At 39.9% G+C, this 18673-nt stretch overlaps 2 protein-coding genes across 4 annotated transcripts; both read right to left on the bottom strand.

The window, feature by feature from the left end:
• Positions 1-336: 336 nt before the first annotated feature.
• Positions 337-12277, bottom strand: LOC121947929 (sodium/hydrogen exchanger 2-like). 3 transcript variants are annotated; one of them, XM_042493127.1, is made up of 16 exons: positions 12256-12277; positions 11580-11624; positions 9903-9987; positions 9099-9352; positions 8556-8778; positions 7211-7451; positions 6879-7129; positions 6556-6773; positions 5681-5877; positions 4471-4560; positions 3870-3940; positions 3534-3668; positions 3089-3185; positions 2871-2984; positions 2326-2389; positions 337-561 (listed from the first exon to the last, which is right to left on the bottom strand). In XM_042493127.1, exons 4-16 carry the CDS (start codon positions 9349-9351, stop codon positions 368-370), a joined length of 2148 nt encoding a protein of 715 aa, XP_042349061.1. In that variant the 5' UTR covers position 9352; positions 9903-9987; positions 11580-11624; positions 12256-12277; the 3' UTR covers positions 337-367. The 3 variants fall into 3 exon arrangements, with proteins under 3 accessions (XP_042349061.1, XP_042349059.1, XP_042349062.1); XM_042493125.1 differs by lacking the exons at positions 11580-11624; positions 12256-12277 and adding an exon at positions 10909-10971; XM_042493128.1 differs by lacking the exons at positions 9903-9987; positions 11580-11624; positions 12256-12277 and having other exon boundaries at positions 2871-2981; positions 9099-9222.
• A 2779-nt stretch (positions 12278-15056) lies between these two features.
• Positions 15057-16890, bottom strand: si:dkey-237j10.2 (uncharacterized protein LOC568721 homolog). Its single transcript, XM_042493605.1, has 2 exons — positions 16621-16890; positions 15057-16408 (listed from the first exon to the last, which is right to left on the bottom strand). Exons 1-2 carry the CDS (start codon positions 16787-16789, stop codon positions 15720-15722), a joined length of 858 nt encoding a protein of 285 aa, XP_042349539.1. The 5' UTR covers positions 16790-16890; the 3' UTR covers positions 15057-15719.
• Between the last annotated feature and the right edge of the window lie 1783 nt (positions 16891-18673).

Below are 18673 nucleotides of genomic sequence, written 5' to 3'. Positions count from 1 at the left end.
GTATTTCTAAAGTAGGTGCTACTCTTGGAGCACCACTTTGAAAATGAATTAGACTAAAGATGCAAATGACCCTCAAACCTCCACTAAAGGTGCTCACGAGGTGAAACACGGAGCAAAGCTTTAATGTAGCTGGCAAACAGTCAAAATGATAAAGCCAGGAGGTGACTTATGTAATCCTTTTAAAAAGTTTTAATTGGAAGGTATCCATGAAATTGCAACAACCTTTCATCAAGTCTTGAAACCCAAAACTCTATGGCTAAATAAATATGAGGTACTTATCACTTTATGGAGCCATTCTGAAATGACTGAGCACACTGAGTTCACTGGTTTCTCCTCCTGGTTTTTCTGTCTCTCTCACAGTCCGCCTTCATGGCTGCTTCTCGCTCTCCAAGACAAAGCTGAGTTGTTTCTTCGGGGCTCTTCCCGCAGGTGCTTGATGTTGTGGAGAGACCTGCTCCTCTCTGGCAGCTGAAGGTTGTGGATCCACCGGCCCACCGGTGTGAGCCGAAGCTGCTGGGACTGATGAGTCCTGCAGGATGGGCCTCGGGCTCAGGGCGCACACTGACGAGAGAAGAGATGCTGCAGTGAGCTCCAGGCCCACAAAGTCAGAACAGTCGCACTATTGCTGTCAGGGTCAAAGGTCAGGAGGTAGAGAGAGATAAGAGCGTTGGGAAGGCCACTTTGAACGCATAGCTTTGCAAGCTAACAATGACTTCCCCCGTTGAAGAAGCTGAACTACAGCAAAGCAACCTCAGGGAGAAATATAATTTGGTTAACTCAAGAAAAGTTGTTCAAAGTACTTTGTAAAAAATTATAAAATTGAAATTGTATATGTGATGCAAAATTATAACAAAATATAATACAAAAACATCACATTACAGCAAAAAAAGCCTCCCTCTTGTTCACAGGTCAAACATAAAACCAAAAAATAAAATACCCCACCATAGAGTGCTCCACGAATGAGTCCTGGAAACCTGGTAATGAGTTAACATCTTAGCACCCCTGATTCCCTCATCTCAAAGTTTACTGAATTTTTGGTTAGATGCCTGACATAAGGTCTGTGGTTAACACAAGCTGAAGAGACTTTTGTTGAGACGTTTTGATCTATGACATCAAATACGCCAGTAAATAACCTCTTCGTGAACTTTGAACCTTTTATGTGTCTTAAAGAGAGGCAGTTGCTAACAAGTGGCTAAATGAGACTACAGGATGTCATCAAGCTGAACACGGCTTACAGCCTGGTTGTGATGGTGACATTAAGTCATGTGACCATAAAGTAGTTCGTTTATAGCCTAACATTAGCTTTTAATTTGGGGTGTTTACATTTAGGTTTCAAAAATCCTAGAAGTGGTAATCCTTTGTGTTTTTGCTGAACAAAACGTGTCAGTATCAGAAATGTTTCTTTGCTGCAGATCTTATCTTAAGCAATAATCCAAAATCCAATGAAAAAATCCCCTGGGCTTCTTTGACAAGGAAACAAGGGAGACACTAACTTCTGTGTTAGCCTACAGAAAAAAAATCCTGAAGCACTCTATTCATGTGGAAGTGCAGGGATGTCAGCTTTGGTTTTGGGATGATAATGTCTTGATCAGTCAGACAGGTGCCTTCCGAAACTAGAATCCAGGTGTTGGGATGATACAAAGCAGGATTACTCACTTTAGCTAGGTAATCTCTAAAAGAGCAAACAACAACTACTTTGAACAATAAATCGCAATAATCAGTATGAATGATGACTGATTATCGTCAAACAGGGTTTAATAGAAGTAGAGAAGCAATGGTAAAATAAAAAACAAAAATCATTACTTAGCTTTCGTGGCCCACAATTGTTAATAGTTTTAAAGTTATCTAAGCACAAAAAGTCAAAAAAGTAATAACTAACTACTTGAATCACTATGCAAATATGAATGTAACTACGAGCAAGCTAATCATAATGTAGATAAACCACTCAGTTAATGACACGTACTTCACTTCTCCCCGACACAAGAGACGAGGGACAATCTGATGCTAAGCCTCTATATTCTAACACTGTTTTAGTGAGGACTGCAAGTTCAAGAGAAAGCAGAAGAGTGGAAAGACAAAACTTAAATTGTGTGCAGACATAATAATATGTCATTACAAAAACAGTCTTCCTGTCATCCATTTACCAGAGACTGTCCTATCCCACAGCAGTATCTTAGATACACACAAACAAAGAAACATAACATGCATAAATACATGCATATCCTTGGGACCTAAGTCTAGGACAGAAGTCGTAAACCTGAAGGAAAAACTGCATATTTGGTCTAATATGTGTTTTTTTTTATATTTATGTCTTTTACTTTTTACCTGTGTGAGACCTGCTGAGTCCTGCTCTCACTCTGCGACAGCCATTGAACTCTCCATCCTCCCCCTGTCACAGAGGAAGTACAAACGCTGCAAGTTCAAACTAAGTAATGAATAAATGAAACTCAATCAGCAATCAGTAATTTTCTTTGATTAAGTGAGCGTCATTTTCTGAACACAAATAATGATCTACTAGCATGCCTTGTTTCAAAATAGTGACACTAGGTTCTATTTTCAATTTAAAAAAGTTTCAATTTAAAAAAAAAGTCCTCTTCCTTTCATTTCTATTTACTGCATTCATTAACAGTCAGAACATATTGTTATTTCATGAAGGCATCTTAAGACATTTGCTCACAAAGCATGAGGCTGAGGATAAAATTATTTATGTTTTTCAATTTTTCTGATGAATTTCAGGTTGTCCTCAGCAGGATGTAGACTTAACCTAACAGAATGATCTCACCTCATTTGTTGACATTTTCACTAGCTTGCAGAATGATTAAAAAAAATGCAGAAAATGAGACAGAATGACTTGTGTTTGGATGCAGTACCTGTGTATTATACGTGTATCTCTCTCCCAGACTCTGGTGTCTGTAAAGAGGCTTCCTCGTTCTGTCCGTGGTGGCGTCCTGGTGCAAAGTGTGTCTGCTGTAGGCGGGTGTCTGCTGGAGTGACAACTCATACATAAATACATGAAAAGTAGATACTGTGCCTTTAGTGATTTTTTTCATGTAAACAAAAGGTACACAACTCAAAGCTGTGAATTTACCTTGTTGTTGAAGTTTTGAAGGTTTCTGGACAGGATCCGCCTGATGCTGTCCATCTCCTCTGGTAAGAGGGGACGGCTGTGGGAGCGAGGGTCCACTCTGAAAGGAACGGGGGTGAACATTAACATCCATTCAGCCAAAAACGATGTTGCGGAACTGACAGTGAGTCAGTTTTCAGTGGCACGATTGGGGTTTTAATTAAGAAGAAAACTGGTAATTGTCAGGGTAGGTGGAGATATTCCCTAACTTTCGACTTTCATCAGATGCAAATACTGCTCAAAAACTTGTGTTAAAACTTGCTATTCTTTAAAAAAACACGGAAGTAGCACAGATTATTATTTTGGTAATGACAATAGTGTTTTGGATTCAATGGAGCTCTGTCAATTAAGTTTTTAAGATCCCTGAGCCTCGCTACAAGACACATGGACATAAAACATGTATCCTCACAGTGGCGGCGCCTCTTCGTCTCCCCTCTGCTCCCTTCTCTCCAACTCCTGGTAAACTCTGAGGATGCTGGAGCGAGCCTGGTGATCCTCACGGATCAGGAAACGACGGAGGTACTTCCTGTTGAACTGCTCAAACCTCACACACACACATAAAATACATTACAGTAACCACTTGACATTATTCAGAGTCCTGACTGAAAAAAATATTCAAAAACTTTTCCATGAGGTATTTGCTGCCACCTACTGGTCATTTTAGGTCTTATTTTTATGGACATGGAAAACTGTTCAGGGAAGCACATGCAGAAGGTGAAATAAACTTAAAACAAGAAAAACTAACTTGTCTTTCCAGTAGTGTTGTCCCCAGTAGCCAACCACATCTTCTATTCCTGCCAGCAGGTGATCAATGAGCTAAGAGGAGACATGATGTGAGTATAGCTTCCATAGATCATATTATTCCTCTATGTATCATTTCAGTGTCTTATTTCAGAGTGGGTATCCATCCCGGCATGCTGCATATCTATTAAGAAAGTATAACCAGAAAACAGATTCTGTGCTGAATTATCCCTATTATTTTCATTTTCACAGATGAAAGTGAAAAAGACCTGTGTTCACACACAGAGGCCATGACACCAGTGCAACATGAAAGACTCCTTTTTATAACAAAGAACTTTGAACATGAAAAGGGATGTCATGTTTAACAGTTAAAGCATTTCACCTTGTTACACTGAGATAATGTCACATAAATGAAAAGAAAATGCATTAATAAATATCCTCATGCTCTCTTTATTACTATGAAAACAGCTGAGGTGTAAGTATGCTGCACAAGAATAAATGATGTATTGAAGACATTATTATCATTTAGTGACAAATGACACCTGAAATTTACCACACTAGTAACACATATACAGTACATGTTGGTAAAAGTTGTCATCTCTCACCCTGCTGTGGATCTCCTCGCTGACAGTAGGCAGAGCTCTCTTCTTCCTCTTTACATCCAGCAGCTCTACCAGAGGCTTAATGGTCATCCCCTGGAAACAAGACAAAGCACAACAAATAAAACCAATACATCTTCTCTGGCTTTGTCATGAATTACATGAATACTGGTGTAAAATACTTCAGTGGTCTATGGAAGGAATATTTCTGCTGACCTAAGACAGCCACTCTTTGGATGTTCAGAGTCTGTTTTGAACTCTAAATCTAAGGAGCACTGATGCTGAGGATAGTAGCTGCCAAGAAGATGATTCCAACCAGATGGAAATGTTTTACACCCTCCTGCTCTCAGAAATGGCTCAACAAAAAATGATCAGAATCATAAAAATGAAGAATAGAGTTCTAAAACACAAAAGCATCCAAATTGATTTTTTGAGCATATGGAGCCCATTTATTGACTAAATAAAGATTAATAATTGTTATCTATGAATGTCTCACTCTATCTACCTGTGCTCTGTTTACCTGACTATGTAAGATCAGGCGTACTTTTTTATTTTTGTTTTTTTCTGTTTTCTCATTTTGTTTTGTTATAGTCTGTTGATTATTTGTCTTAATTTGTTTTCATGTTTCCAGTTACACTCACAGTTTACTTCCATGTCAGTACAAACATGGATACTTCACACAAGTATTTCCCCCGGCAGCACAGAAGATCTCTTCAATCAGCACAGTTTCAAAGTGGACACCCAAGATTAAGGTCACCAATTCAGTATCTGACCAAATGTCTCCACTTCTGCTCCTGAGTTATGGTGTTGAATAATGGCAGAAGAGTTGTTTTTATAGAATGTTATGATGTCACAGTGAGGTTGACCTTTGACCTTTTAAATATAAAATCTCATCACTTTATAATGTAATCCTCTTACTTCTGTGTAATATTTTTCATAATTAGCATATAAATTCTTGAATTATGGCCAAAAACATGTTTTGAGGGGTCACAGTGACTTTGAGCTTTGACTTTGATCACCAAATTCAAAAAAAGTTAATTGTTTTGTGCTGAATTGTGCTCGATGTTCTTGAGATATTGAATTTAGGCGTATGAGACAGACGGAGAAACTGAAAACACAATGCCTCCAGCCATGGCTATCTCCGGCATGGAAGCATAAAAACTAGACTGTGACAATAGAGGAAGTGGTCTCTCATGAAGTGACATCGCACTCCCACCTGTACAAAGACAGTGAAGAGGATCACCACGATGGTAGTTGTGATGAAGAGTCTTTTCTTTGGGAAGTCATCGATCAGGAAGACGAGGGAGAAGCAGATTGCCCCTCTCAGGCCTCCGTAGGCGATAATGAACTGATCTCGAAAGGTCACAGTGTTCCTCCGGAGCTTGTTCACCACAGCAGTCAGCAGGAGGACGCCTTCAGAGGAGGGAGATGTGTTGATTCCACTAAATGACAACTGTTTATGAAGCTCCTGACCAGAACATGACTGGTACATTGTAGGGCTGTCAAACAATTAAATTTAAATCGTGATTAACTGCAGAATTTCAATCGCTAATCACTATTAATTGCATTTTTAATTATGTTTTTAATTCCATTATTTTGCTTTTCATAAGAGTTTCTGAAATCCATACTGAAAAGATGACGCAATTATTACCAGACTGTCTTGATTAGGAATCAAATGACAGCAAAAAAAAAAACTGCATGGGTCTGGCATAACGTGGACATGTCTGTAAAGAAGAGGCTCATGGTTACCCAAAGAACCCATTTTCATTTAGATATCTAGAGGTCAGGGGTCAAGGGACCCCTGTGAAATGACCATGCCACATTTCCATCACTAAAAATTGAACATGACCTGGTGGTTCCAGTCATTCATCAGGAATTCTAGTTTTGTTATTATACCAGTATCATCGCTTTTACTTCAAAACTCATTCTGGCACAGCCTCTTAAAGACAGGAAAGTAGTCTGACGATTATGGCGATTTGAAAACAAATTACGCGTTTATTACAGACATTAAATGCATCGCGATGAATGCATTGGCATTGACAGCCCTAGTGTGCCGGTTGACATGTGAAATGTGAAGATTTTTAAAGCAACCTGTGGCCCTCCAGACGAGGCAGAGCAGCAGCGTGGAGCAGACGAAGGGCCAGCTCCACATGTGGACGTCCTGTATTGTGGACACGCCCAGAAAGATGAAGATGAGGGTTTCACTCACGCTGCTCCACATCTTCAGGAAGTACTGGATGCTGGTGTTGCTGCGCTCGGACACATTAGCCTCCACATACTGCTTCATGGTCACCGCACAGGTCACAATGCTACAGAAAGGTTTAAAAAAAAAAATTTAAAAGATATAATTAGATTTTACCAAGCTAAACATTTACAAATGAAGGTCTTTTGGTTTAAGACACGGCAGCACTCACGCCATGATACCAGAGAGGTGAAGCATCTCTGAGGTCAGGTAGGACAGGTAGGAGTAGAGGAAGACAAAGAGTGGGGCAATGACCTGGGCTCTGGAGGTGAAACGTGAGGTGAGGGCCGCAACCAGGCCAAAGAAGAGGCCTACAAACAGGCCACCGAGACCCACCACCACCACCCGGCAGCCCCCCAGCAACACATCCAGTCCCGACACTGACGGCAGACGGAGGAAGGACTCAAACAGCTTGTAGAGCACCTGGGAGGAAAAGAGAGATGTATTATGCACAAAATAAGATATTTTATTTTCACGCTACCTGGTGACCATCTCGCCCCTCACCACAGTAACGGCGTCATTGAGCAGCGACTCTCCAAACACCAAGATGTGCAGCTGCTCGTTAACATGCATCTCCTGGAAGACAGAGAGCACGGCCACGGGGTCGACGGCAGCGATCAGAGAGCCAAACAGCAGGCAGTGGAGCAGAGAGACGTCTCCCAGAGAGCTGTGGGCCAGCAGACACACACCGTACAGAGACAGGCCGATGCCCAAAACGTTCCATAAGGTTCCCAGCACCGCATACCTGGAGATGTACACACAATCAGCAGCTTAGCTGAGCCATAAAAACCAAAACAATGATATAAATGACGAAAAAATGTTCCATGTTCCATTCCCGTTTACTGAGTTAGCATGTTAATGTTTACTAATTAGTGCTTAACAAAAATGAGAGTTGAGGCTGATTGAAATGCCGGTAGTTTTTCAAATGTCATAACCCAAAGATTTTGACACATTTTGACCCGGTGATAGCACCAGAGTGAAATGCAGGGGATCACCAAAGTCTTGCGAAATTACATCAAGATCAAGACATGACGTTAACGTATTTCTAGTTTTATTTAATAAGTTATTTAGTAAGACTGTCACTTATCGTACGCTGCTGGACCTGAGTCTTGGACCTTGACCAAGACCACACTGCATGACACATTTAAAATAAAATAAAATAACAACATCCACAGAAAACAAATGAAGATTCCTCTTCATTCACCTCTTTTATTACGATGGATACTGTAAATGTGTGAGTGTTTAGTGATAAATGTCTTGATAAAATAATCAAAAAGCATTGCAGCTGTGAATTTATGTCAGAATTCTATGAGCAAATAAACACCAAGGAGCTGAAATCAACTTGATCATCTTTATTCAGCACTCCATTTTTGCACAGGTAATTTAGTGATATCCCTGCAGTTGTGGTCTTGAAGTAAAATCCAGGGTCCTCTCTGTTTGAGAACACTACCAAGTGAAAATGCGGTCGATTCTGAGATGAGATGGAGACCTTCAAAAAGTTGTCTTGAGACCAAGACCGATCTTGTGTACTAAGATGCTGCCTGTGTGATAAGTAGCTTTAAAGTGATTAATTATATTTCCCTGACAAGAATATGTATTTTTATCTAATGTTTGAGGGATTCATTGATGCTTGATAAGTTCGATGGAAAATGTGAGATGTGCTGTGTATTTTATATAAATTATGGATTAAATTTCCCTGTAATTTAGACATATTTGGCACAATTGAAATCTTGATCCCAACTGTGGAAATTCATTCTGAAAAAATGATGAAAAGATAAAGAAAAAACAGCTTTTGCTAACAGACCCACATACGCACACACAAACATGTAAAAATGAACTTTGTACAAACCAAAGGATGGTGCCAAGGTTTTCGAAAAACAGCCTCCCTGGCAGGAAATATCCTGCGTCCAAGACGATGGGCGGGAGCAGAAAGAGGAAGAAAGCATCAGCGCTCAGAGTCGGAGGAGCCGAGTGGCGAACACCGTAGATCACTCCTCCAACCAGGAGGCCCACCATGATGAGGAGGCAGCTCTCTGGAACAACTGCAGGGACCCGACCTGACCAGTGGAAACCTGGAGGTTAGAAGATAAGTTACATCATGCTAACTGTATTCAACAATGTCATCACTTTTTGAACATATAATATAATATAATATGCACACACTTTCTCGTTATATCTTGGAAAGACTTACACACCTTTGAATGGGGATACTTTTTTTAAGTTAATTTTAATTGCAGATTAGAGAAGTTTTATTTCTCATGTGACTTTATATTGTAATTATATAAGAAATTTGAAAATGATACAATATTGATAAACCACTTGGATTATGTAACCACCTCCCATAGCATCTCTTGGCTTCTCATGTCTGAGCAGAGGACCAGCTAAAGCTTACCCAGCTTGGCCAGTGAGGCCAGCATGATCCACAACACGATCTCAAAGGGAGCCTGCACATGGTGATAGTCCACGCTGAAAACCCTCAGAGCCATGGGAAGATCCACAGACAGGCTGCCATCGCTGCTGTTCAAGCCCAGTGTGGGGGGCAGGTTGTGGGGCTGCGGGAGCTCAGCTGGGGGGGTCAGGGCCAAACATGCAGGCCAGAGCAGGCAGGTGGAGAGCAGCAGAGAGAGAGTCCGCAGGGCAGCCATCCTGTGAGAGAATAGGACAGGGGTTGTGGAGTTAGGGGGAGGGCGAGCAGCGTGCGCACGCACACACACACACACACACACACACACACACACACACACACACACACACACACAGACACACACACACACACACACACGCTCCCTGAGCTAGCAATGATACTCCACCAGCAGTACACACACACACACACACACACACACACACACACACACACACACACACACACACACACACTCTCTCTCTCTCTCTCTCTCTCTCTCCCTCTCTCTCTCTCTCTCTCACACACACACACACACACACACACACAGTGATTTAGAAGGATGATACCACCATTGTTTTTGTACTTTTAGTATACATAAGGTGCCAAAGTGCATAAAACAGCATCAAAATAGCGCTTGTTTATCAAACAAAAAGTGCCAGTGGAGGATCCCTTGCACCCCCGACAGAGGTCCTTGCTAAAAAAAATCCTAGAAGAATCCTAGAAATGTCCTAAAATCACAGAAACATCCTAACGTGTTGCTCCCTCACTGCACAGTTGAAGCTGAGACCCTACCTGACGGTAATGTTGTGAAGCCCATGGTCTCTCCGTCACCAAAGCACTGGGACTCAAGGTGTCAGCACGGTGTCTGTCAACCCCCCTGCAAAACAAAGCTCCAATTATTCACTGCTGATTAATGGCGACGCTCTGGAGCCTAGAAAATAGTATTGTAGACTGCCCTAGTTGGTTTTTTTTTTACATACCAAGTCATTATTTGGAAATATTAACTCATTATTTTGATAAAACTTTATCGTTTTCAATGAGACACAAAATCATAATTTTTCAAGAAAGTTTTGTATTACAATAACTTTTTCATGGTGATGGTGCTGTTGTGACATACAGTAACCTAAGTGCTTGAATTGTTGCTACAAAAGCATGCAGTATTGTATTGTTTCCACATAGACTAATTAAGTCTTATATTATTCCCATAATTCTTCACAAAATTGTATCATGGCAGCAATTTTACAGTGTATTGAAATATATGTAGAAACTTTAAAGCTAATTTCCTTGTTTGACAAATGCAACAGGGGTCAAAGCTTTCCTGCATGGCAGCTACGTTAAAGCCACCATCTCGGCCTACAGAATCAGATTACGGCCTCCACTGTTTAATTAACCTAAACAAAAAAGCTTCATTGTCCTGGTCATTAACACACATAAATTGTGGTTAATAGGCTCTTATGCATATGTTGCATGTGCAAGCTTGTTTGACTCTTTTACTTTTCCAGAATTTCAAACAGATGGCATGTGAAAATATTCATTTTTCTTCAGTTTTTAAAATCTGTTGCTGTTTTTGTAGTTGTCGCGTGTTTTCTGGCGCAAGACACTTTTGCCTTCTTTCTAAAATCTGGTGTGTTATGAATAATGAATGAAACAATAACCTGCTTATAATTAACTTAAATCTGAGCACCACACTGATCTCAGATGACCTCCGGAAATTGGAAACAACATTTGGGATACCAGATTGCAAAAAGTCTATTCTGTCTTTTTAGCGAGCTATCCAATGGAGAGGTTAACCACTTACCTTCTGGAAAAGAGCTACAGTGCATCTGGACTATTTTTAAACCCTTTTGTAAAGTATGTTTTATTAAAGTGGTATCCTCTCTCTTGACATACCGGGGATCAAGATGAGATTTTGACTTAGCAGGAAAAGCACAGGTGTAATTAATAACGTGAATAATGACTGCTGGAAGCTGTTACTTAATGAAACAGGGCAATCATTATAATTATATGGCATACCTGTGCTGTTTTATTCCTACTATGACAAGTATAAAATATATATTGCTGTAAATGGTTTTAAACTGATAAATGTGATGTGTATTGTTATTCACCAGGTTATGTTCTCTTTCAATTTGTTCATCCCACCCTCTGTAAAGCCAACATTAAGTTAGCTTGGCTCTCTGCAGCTCCTCAATTTGACCTGTCATGACAGTTCACTTTCTCATTTAAGGTCATTGTAAGTGGCAGCTCTTGAATTTAATCCTTTACTCTGATGTTGAGTCTTTTCAGTACATTTCGTTTTCTTGGATTTTCGTCAATAGAGGATGGAAAAAAAGTGTTGTTTTTTTTTTTTGTTTAGTAGCCCTTTCACAGCCATTGCTCCACCCACACAGGCGTTTTCACTTATGTTGCCTAATTAGCTGGCCTTGACCTCCTTTAAACCCTAAGCAAAATTCAGATAAAGGGTCCTCCTACCTGACTGGCTGATGACCCAGCATCTCCTCTGCCTGAGCACAGCACCTGTAAATTATAGATACAACACTTTTAATGTTATTAGCTGCATCAGGCCCTTTAAAATGATCTCAGAAAGATTTTCTGTGATACATTTTGAAACATAAACATACTGTCGCCCATTGTCCTTTATCAAACGTAAAACATGGTGATATTTCACTGTCAGGTCATTGAGAACACAGTGAGCATGATACAGACAGAGATGGCTATCCTAGCTAACGTTAGCAAAGAGGACGGAGGTAGACTAACCAGATAGCATAGCCTTCCTAAACTTAATATGACAGTTGCTTAAATCACACTGGGAAAGGAACATAACACGTTTACCTGACTGCTGTTCCCGCAATTCACTTTCACATACCTGCCAACATTGGGCTGTGAGGTACGTTATCTGTTTGTGTTCGCTATAGTTAGCATGTTTGCTAACGTCGTTTTCCCCACCATGTTCTACACTAAAGTCAGACCTACATAGCTTTCAAAACGCGTGGTATTTGCTGGCGTGACTAGCGGCTAGAAAACGGGAAGGTCTCACCTCAAGTGGACAGATATTTCGAAGCACATTTCGTCTTTTTGGGAGCTGTTAAATCCATTTTAAGTTACAAAGTTAGCAGTGCCCATCAACTGTATTAGCGACGCTTCGAACCTGAGCTTGAACGTGCGCAGTGACGAGTGACGCACAGCACGTCAGGCTGGGTTGCCAGGTCAGTAAAGTTTTTCAAGTCATTAAAGTCATTAAAAAGTCATTAAGGTCACTAAAAAGGGAAAACTGAAAGACTGACGGGGCGAATTCGAGACAATAGTTAGCCAGTTAGAACACTAACAAATAATCTGATGTTAACAGATAAATTATATGTACTATGCCCTAGCGATTGAACAATAACGCAATCACATGCCATTTCTGTTAAGCAGCTAAATAGATAATAAAATAATCTTACCATATAACAAGTTTTGATCTCACACCCTCTTGACTTTGGTCATTACTGCTTCTGTTTCTCCTCTTGTCTACTGAGCTGAACTGCCAATCAGAGTAATTTCACTCATCAGTGTATACCCTCAGCCTCTGATGGGGATTCAACATGCTGCCAAAAAAAGCTGACGAGGGTTGATAGTTTGGGACAAGCCGCAATAACTAGGATGATAGACACTCACTGACAGCCAAACATTGACCGTCGGCCAACTGTAAGCTTGGTGTGTCAGGGTCCTTAGTGGACCTTGATGATCCGATTTCTCCTACATAGCTCCACCATCGACCTTATATGAGCTCCACCCAGTTACGGCCTGAGCAGAGGACTGATCAGCCCACTGAAAGCACCTACAGGACAGGGCCTTTAAAAAGTATGATGTCCAGTAAAATAAAATTAACGGTAGGCCTACTTACAATAGTGACAGAATCAAGCAGTGTTCCTACCTGCCCACACAGTCCTGAGAGGAGGTGTACTCAAGTAAAAAAACACCTGTGGGTTTTATCTGTGTAGGCCAGGGATACTCAACTTGCTTTTTCCCTAGGGGGACAATTTTGCAAAATGTCAGGAGGCCAGGGGCCTGACGCGGCAGCCCCGCTCAGATTAGGTGTTTCTAGGAGTTGAGGACATTTATACCAAACCTCTGTCAGGGGAGTCAGATTTTTTTTTATTGATAAACTCTATTTTGATGCTTTTTATGCACTCTGGAACTGTATTTATTTAAATTAAAAGTGGGGAAAAATCCCTGTGTGTATTTTCTTTGTGAATTAAAAAATGGTTGAATGGCCACCTGGCAAGAGATCTGGCCAACGAGCTGTAAGTTGAGCTGGTGTAGGCCCTTTAATACAGATGTAGGTACAATGGTGTCTGAGTTACTGTATGTTCAGCACAGTCCTCACTCTACTTCTAGCCTATATGAGGACTCAATTGATAATGCGCTTACGTGTTTTATATCCAATTGCAACTTTCTCAGCATGAAAGGTAAGATAGCTACTGAGGGTTTCAACTTTGATTTGTACATTTCCCAGGGGTAAAATCTAATTTTCCTCCTATTTTTGTTAGTATTTAATATCTAGATTCACAGTTGCAAATTACCTTGAAATTTAAGGATAAAGGCCCTAATCTCCAGATTGAGGCTGTATGTAACAAAGCCTGATTAGATGCTGTCGACTCAAATCTGTTAATTAGAGAAATCTCTGTTTTCTGTCTTTTCGCACAGATCAGTGAGTCAGCTTATGTTTCCAAAGAGCCCAGAGTGTTATAGTGCGTGTTGATGGATCACCATTACCTTCGCTGTTGGTACTAAGGAAGCCCCGCTGTGAGGATTTGTGCTTCACAGGTTACAAATCAACCTTAAGCAGGCAAATGCACCATAAATCTTCAGGCTATTGCTTTGTCAGTTCATTCTGGAGCTCGCTGTGAGGTGCAGGTGCCTTTAGGACAACTGGAGACTCCACACACTCAGCAGAAGGGTCGGCATGGTGGCGGATATCTTGAATCTCTCAGGTTGTGGTGTACAGCTCCTCACTAAAGTACACCATCATCACACATACTTGGATGTTTTGGAAGGAATTTAAAGGGTAAGAACTATCAGTTTATATACATAAGCTGTACCATTTGTAGTATTTATAGTGTACTATAGTATATGGACACACTGGACCCTAGGACAGATCTCTGGGTCTTCGCAGGTTTCTTACAGACACACATAGTAGTGTAAGACAACAAAAATCCTTATTGATCTCAGTGGGGAAAGTAATGATTATGGAAGATATATTAACCCTTTGTAACCTGGGTGAATTGGCTTGATAATGAGCAATTCAGGAAGAAATGACACAAAATTAGCAAGAAATTAGTAAAGATCGCAAGGAAATTACCTTAAAAATTTACAAAACAACTACAACAATTAAACAAACAAATCAAGGAAAAAACAAACAAAAAACAGAAAAAAAACAATAGGAACGTTTAAAATAAAAAAATAGAACTCTACAAAACTACAACTCTAACAATAGCTCTGTAGAAAATGTAAATGTAATTATGATAATTAAAAATATATTTTTCTGGACTCTTTTCCTAGCTTTTAAAGAATTTTCTTAATTTACTAATTTAATAATTTAATTTACTTATTTCTTGCCAACATGGTCATTGCCTTCTTTACCATGTTTTTGAAAGAAAATCAAACCAGTTAAAAGGTCAATGAGTCGAAAGGTTTAAATACTTGTATTTCATTGTTTTAAAGGGTTAAGACAAACTTCACTCTAAAGAATACGTTCAAGTTACACCTAATGTTGTTTGTGTGTGTGTGTGTGTGTGTGTGTGTGTCTGTCTGTGTTACATTTACCCTGTTTTTATAACTGATTTGGGAACATAAAAATGAAAGAAAGTATTGACATCAATCCCTTTAGGATATAGTTTGAGTAAATAAACAGCATTCTTTTTTTTAATTTAAGCACTATAAAATAAAAAAAATAGACAGTCAACCCACTTCACTCAACCATTTAATATATTTCATGTATATATTAACATTACCTAGAGACTGTAATATCAATCTAAAAACCCCACATGGGTGCAGAATATTGGATGTGAATTTCCTTCACTTGCCAAAGACAGAATATAAAACCAAATATAACACTTACCAGGTAATAAAATCAACAAAATAAAATCCAAATGCACTTAAAAACTCAAAAATAATAATGACTGCTTATTTGTTCACTGGAATCATCATTTAGACCAGATTGATTCATTAACACTAAGTTACATCTCTTTTTGAAGGCAACCTCAATGTGCAGCATAAATCTTAACCTATAAACTAAACACTAACTAACTAAACTTGCTTCAAAATAATAAATAACTTAAACATACCACTTTTAATACAAATGAAATATATATCAGGTAAATTCAGGAAGCTGTAGTTCTGAAATATAACAGCAGATGGCGCATGAGAGCAGCAAAATTTTAAGGCATCAATTCATCAAGTAAGTAAACAAAGACATTGTGTAAATAAAGGTAAACAAACAAAAAAGCATGTATTTATTCAGTGAATTGCATTTGTTTTCTTGCATCAGTTGCTTGTTGGTATGTGTGAACATGGAGGTAAAGAAAAAGATTTGCTGAGCATCACAAGACTTTTGCAGACGGTATTGTGTATTCACTGGAGAGGAGGAATTTCAGCCTCTGAGATCCTCAGCACGGGGGAGCTGAAGTTGGACGAGCAGGGAGCTAAGTTCTGGGTGCTCAGATAACTAATCTTCTTACCGTTGTCCCCTCCCTGTTCCAGACTGGACTCCAGTGAGTCGGTCTCCTGCAGCTGGCTGCTGGGCTGCGGCGGAGGCACCAGGTCGTGCAGGAGGCTGTTGCCCAGGTGTGAGTTACAGCGAGCCAAGTTGTCAGTCAGATGCTGCATGTACACCTCCTCCAGCTGTTTGTCCAGCAGCCCGTTCAGCACAGAGTTAGACATGGGCTCCAGCGCTGATCCAGGCAGATCCAAACTGATGTTCACACTGGCCCCCATAACCAGATAACCCTGGTCTGGTATTGATGAGACAGGCTCGCCTTGCGGCCCCTGTTGGGCTGTCCATTCTGAGGGACAGTGGGCTTCAGGGGGCTGAGTGTACAAACCGTGCAGAGGGACTGTGGCTCGTAGTGGGTTCTGTGATATGCGGCCTGCGTCGGCTACCTGAAGGTCTGGATACTGCTCAAGGAGGCTACAACTGTCTAAGCGGACTGGAAAGTCAGTGTCCAGGGTGAGAGCAGGTGGGCACCCAGGAATTAAGAGGCCTGCAGGATCTTGAGGCAAGCTTTTCAGTGGTCTAGGGTCAGATTCTTCCTGGTCTGGATCTAATTACAGAAAATAAATGGATGTTTTCAATTAAATCTAGTTTGGTTTAACTATTATTTGTATTTAAGGTCATAAACAAGATTATATCTGACAAGAGGATTTCAGTAAAAGGGAAGTGAGGGAACCTGACTGTGTAAAGTTAACATTAGTGCCAGTACAACCAGTACGGAAAGTTACATCAGACAGTTTATGTTTTTATGAGGCTGTTTACCTGTTTCAGCTGAATCTGCCTGTAGGCCTGTGGAGTCTGACTCGGAGAGGATACTGTTGAACTGCTCCGTACGATGAGTGTGTGTCTGTGATCTCTTCGGCTTGGGAGCAGAGGCAAACTTTCTCTCCTCCCTGTAAAGCAGCACTCTGAGAAAACCTTCAGCCAACATGGCACACAACGACTGTCTGCGTCTTTTTTGTCTTTTTTCTTCTTCTAACGTTCGTTAGTATCAAGGGCAAATGGCACAGTGTTTTTGCGTATGCAATTGTGAAGTTCTACTTGCTTGTTTCACTTCTGCAACTGAGAACTGGCCCCTCCACCCCCATCACTTACTTCCTTTATTAATCTGTAGCTGAAAATCACAGAGAACTGAAAAGAGAACGGTACATTTATACACAAGCTGAGAAGATGTAATATGGTGAGCCAAGGGGCAGAAGGAAAAGTACCAACACAGAATCTCACTGGAATTATTTGCCTCCACATACCAGTCAAGTTACAGTTAACATCCATGTTAATCCAGACTCATACGTGGCCATAACAGCAAAAAAAAAACGCTTCTAATTTGGATGTTGCTGCAAAGAAGACAGAAATTCTTAAACTCCGCCTCTTCACACACATCTTCAAGATTTATACAATTATCACAAGGTGGGTACCAAAGATTAGTGTCACCACTGATGAAACGTGTCCCCTCCTGTTCCTGAGTTATGATGTCAAATAAAAGTCAGAAAAGTGTTTTTTTAGAACATTATGATGTTACAGTGAAGTTAACCTTTGACCTACTGGATAAAAATGTCACCAATTAATCATCTTATCCCAATTCTATCATCATAATTAGTGTATAAATTGTTGAGTTATGGCCAAAAACATGTTTGTGTGAGGTTACAGTGACCTTTGAAATTCGGACAGGTGGACAACTTGAAAACATAATACATCCGGCCTATATTGGCATGTGGACATAAAAATACCCCTTTAAAATCCTGCATTAAAGGGGAACACCACCTAAATGAAGAATTCCAATGTTATTTCAATGGCCTTGGGAAGTTTGATCAATATTTGTGAACATAAGTTACTTTTTCTCAAAGCCAGAAACTAGAAGAGGAAGTCAGCTTTATTCTGTACAAGTGTTCTGTCTGAAACAGAAAATGTACAAAAATACTCCTGGCTGCTTTCAGTGTCATCCATAACATCTCTCTCAGTTCATTGTCTCTGGAGTAGCTCCAAACTTTATATCCTAAGACATAACAAATTTGAGTTTAAGCACTCTAGCTTTTGGATTTGTGAGAGTTGTCCATCTTTACTAATATTTTGGACTGTTGCAGACCATAATAACATGTGGGGATTTTGATAACTTGCTTCCTGACTGTGTCCAGAAGTTGTTCAAACTTAGACAGAGTCAGTGTGAACTAACAGGAACATGTACATTTACAAAGTCAAAAATCAGAACGAATGCAAAACATAAGGGTCAAATGTGTTAATAGATGAAATAGTTATAAAAAGGAGCTGGAAATATTAAAGACATAAAAGAATTTAAAAAAAAAAAACTTTAAATAAGTTGATTAACAAAATTAAAACCAAGTTATGAACACCAATGTGTGTATATGAAGATTTTTGGAGGACTTTGGGATACATACATTCTTTTAGTTTATTTTTATAATATTAAGATAACAGTACAAAACAACAAATGTAAAAGTGTAGTTCCAATAAGCTAAGACTTCAGCCTACTTGATTTGGTTTGTGACTGCTTCAAACGGAATGAGTTATTATTGTTAATTCTATTTTCCTTGTGTGTATTGGAGTTGTATACGTTGGAAAATGACAGAAATAAACTAAACTTAAAACAGTGTGGATCTCACACTGGTCTGGCCTCGGTCTCAATACACTCTGGTCTTGGTCATGACTTGGTCTCAGTTTAGGTGGTCTTGACAACAATGAAATCACCTGTTCCAAATGCTTGAATGCTTGCTTATCACAGCGCACAAAGTCAGTCCAAAGATTGTTCAAGTTCTGTAAACTTAAACTCATTTATTGTACATTAAATAACAGCATGTTATAA

Source organism: Plectropomus leopardus, chromosome 9, assembly GCF_008729295.1.
Source record: "Plectropomus leopardus isolate mb chromosome 9, YSFRI_Pleo_2.0, whole genome shotgun sequence".
Lineage (NCBI taxonomy): Eukaryota > Metazoa > Chordata > Actinopteri > Perciformes > Serranidae > Plectropomus > Plectropomus leopardus.
Note: the sequence above shows the minus strand (reverse complement) of the source record. Positions and strands in the feature narration are given on the sequence as shown.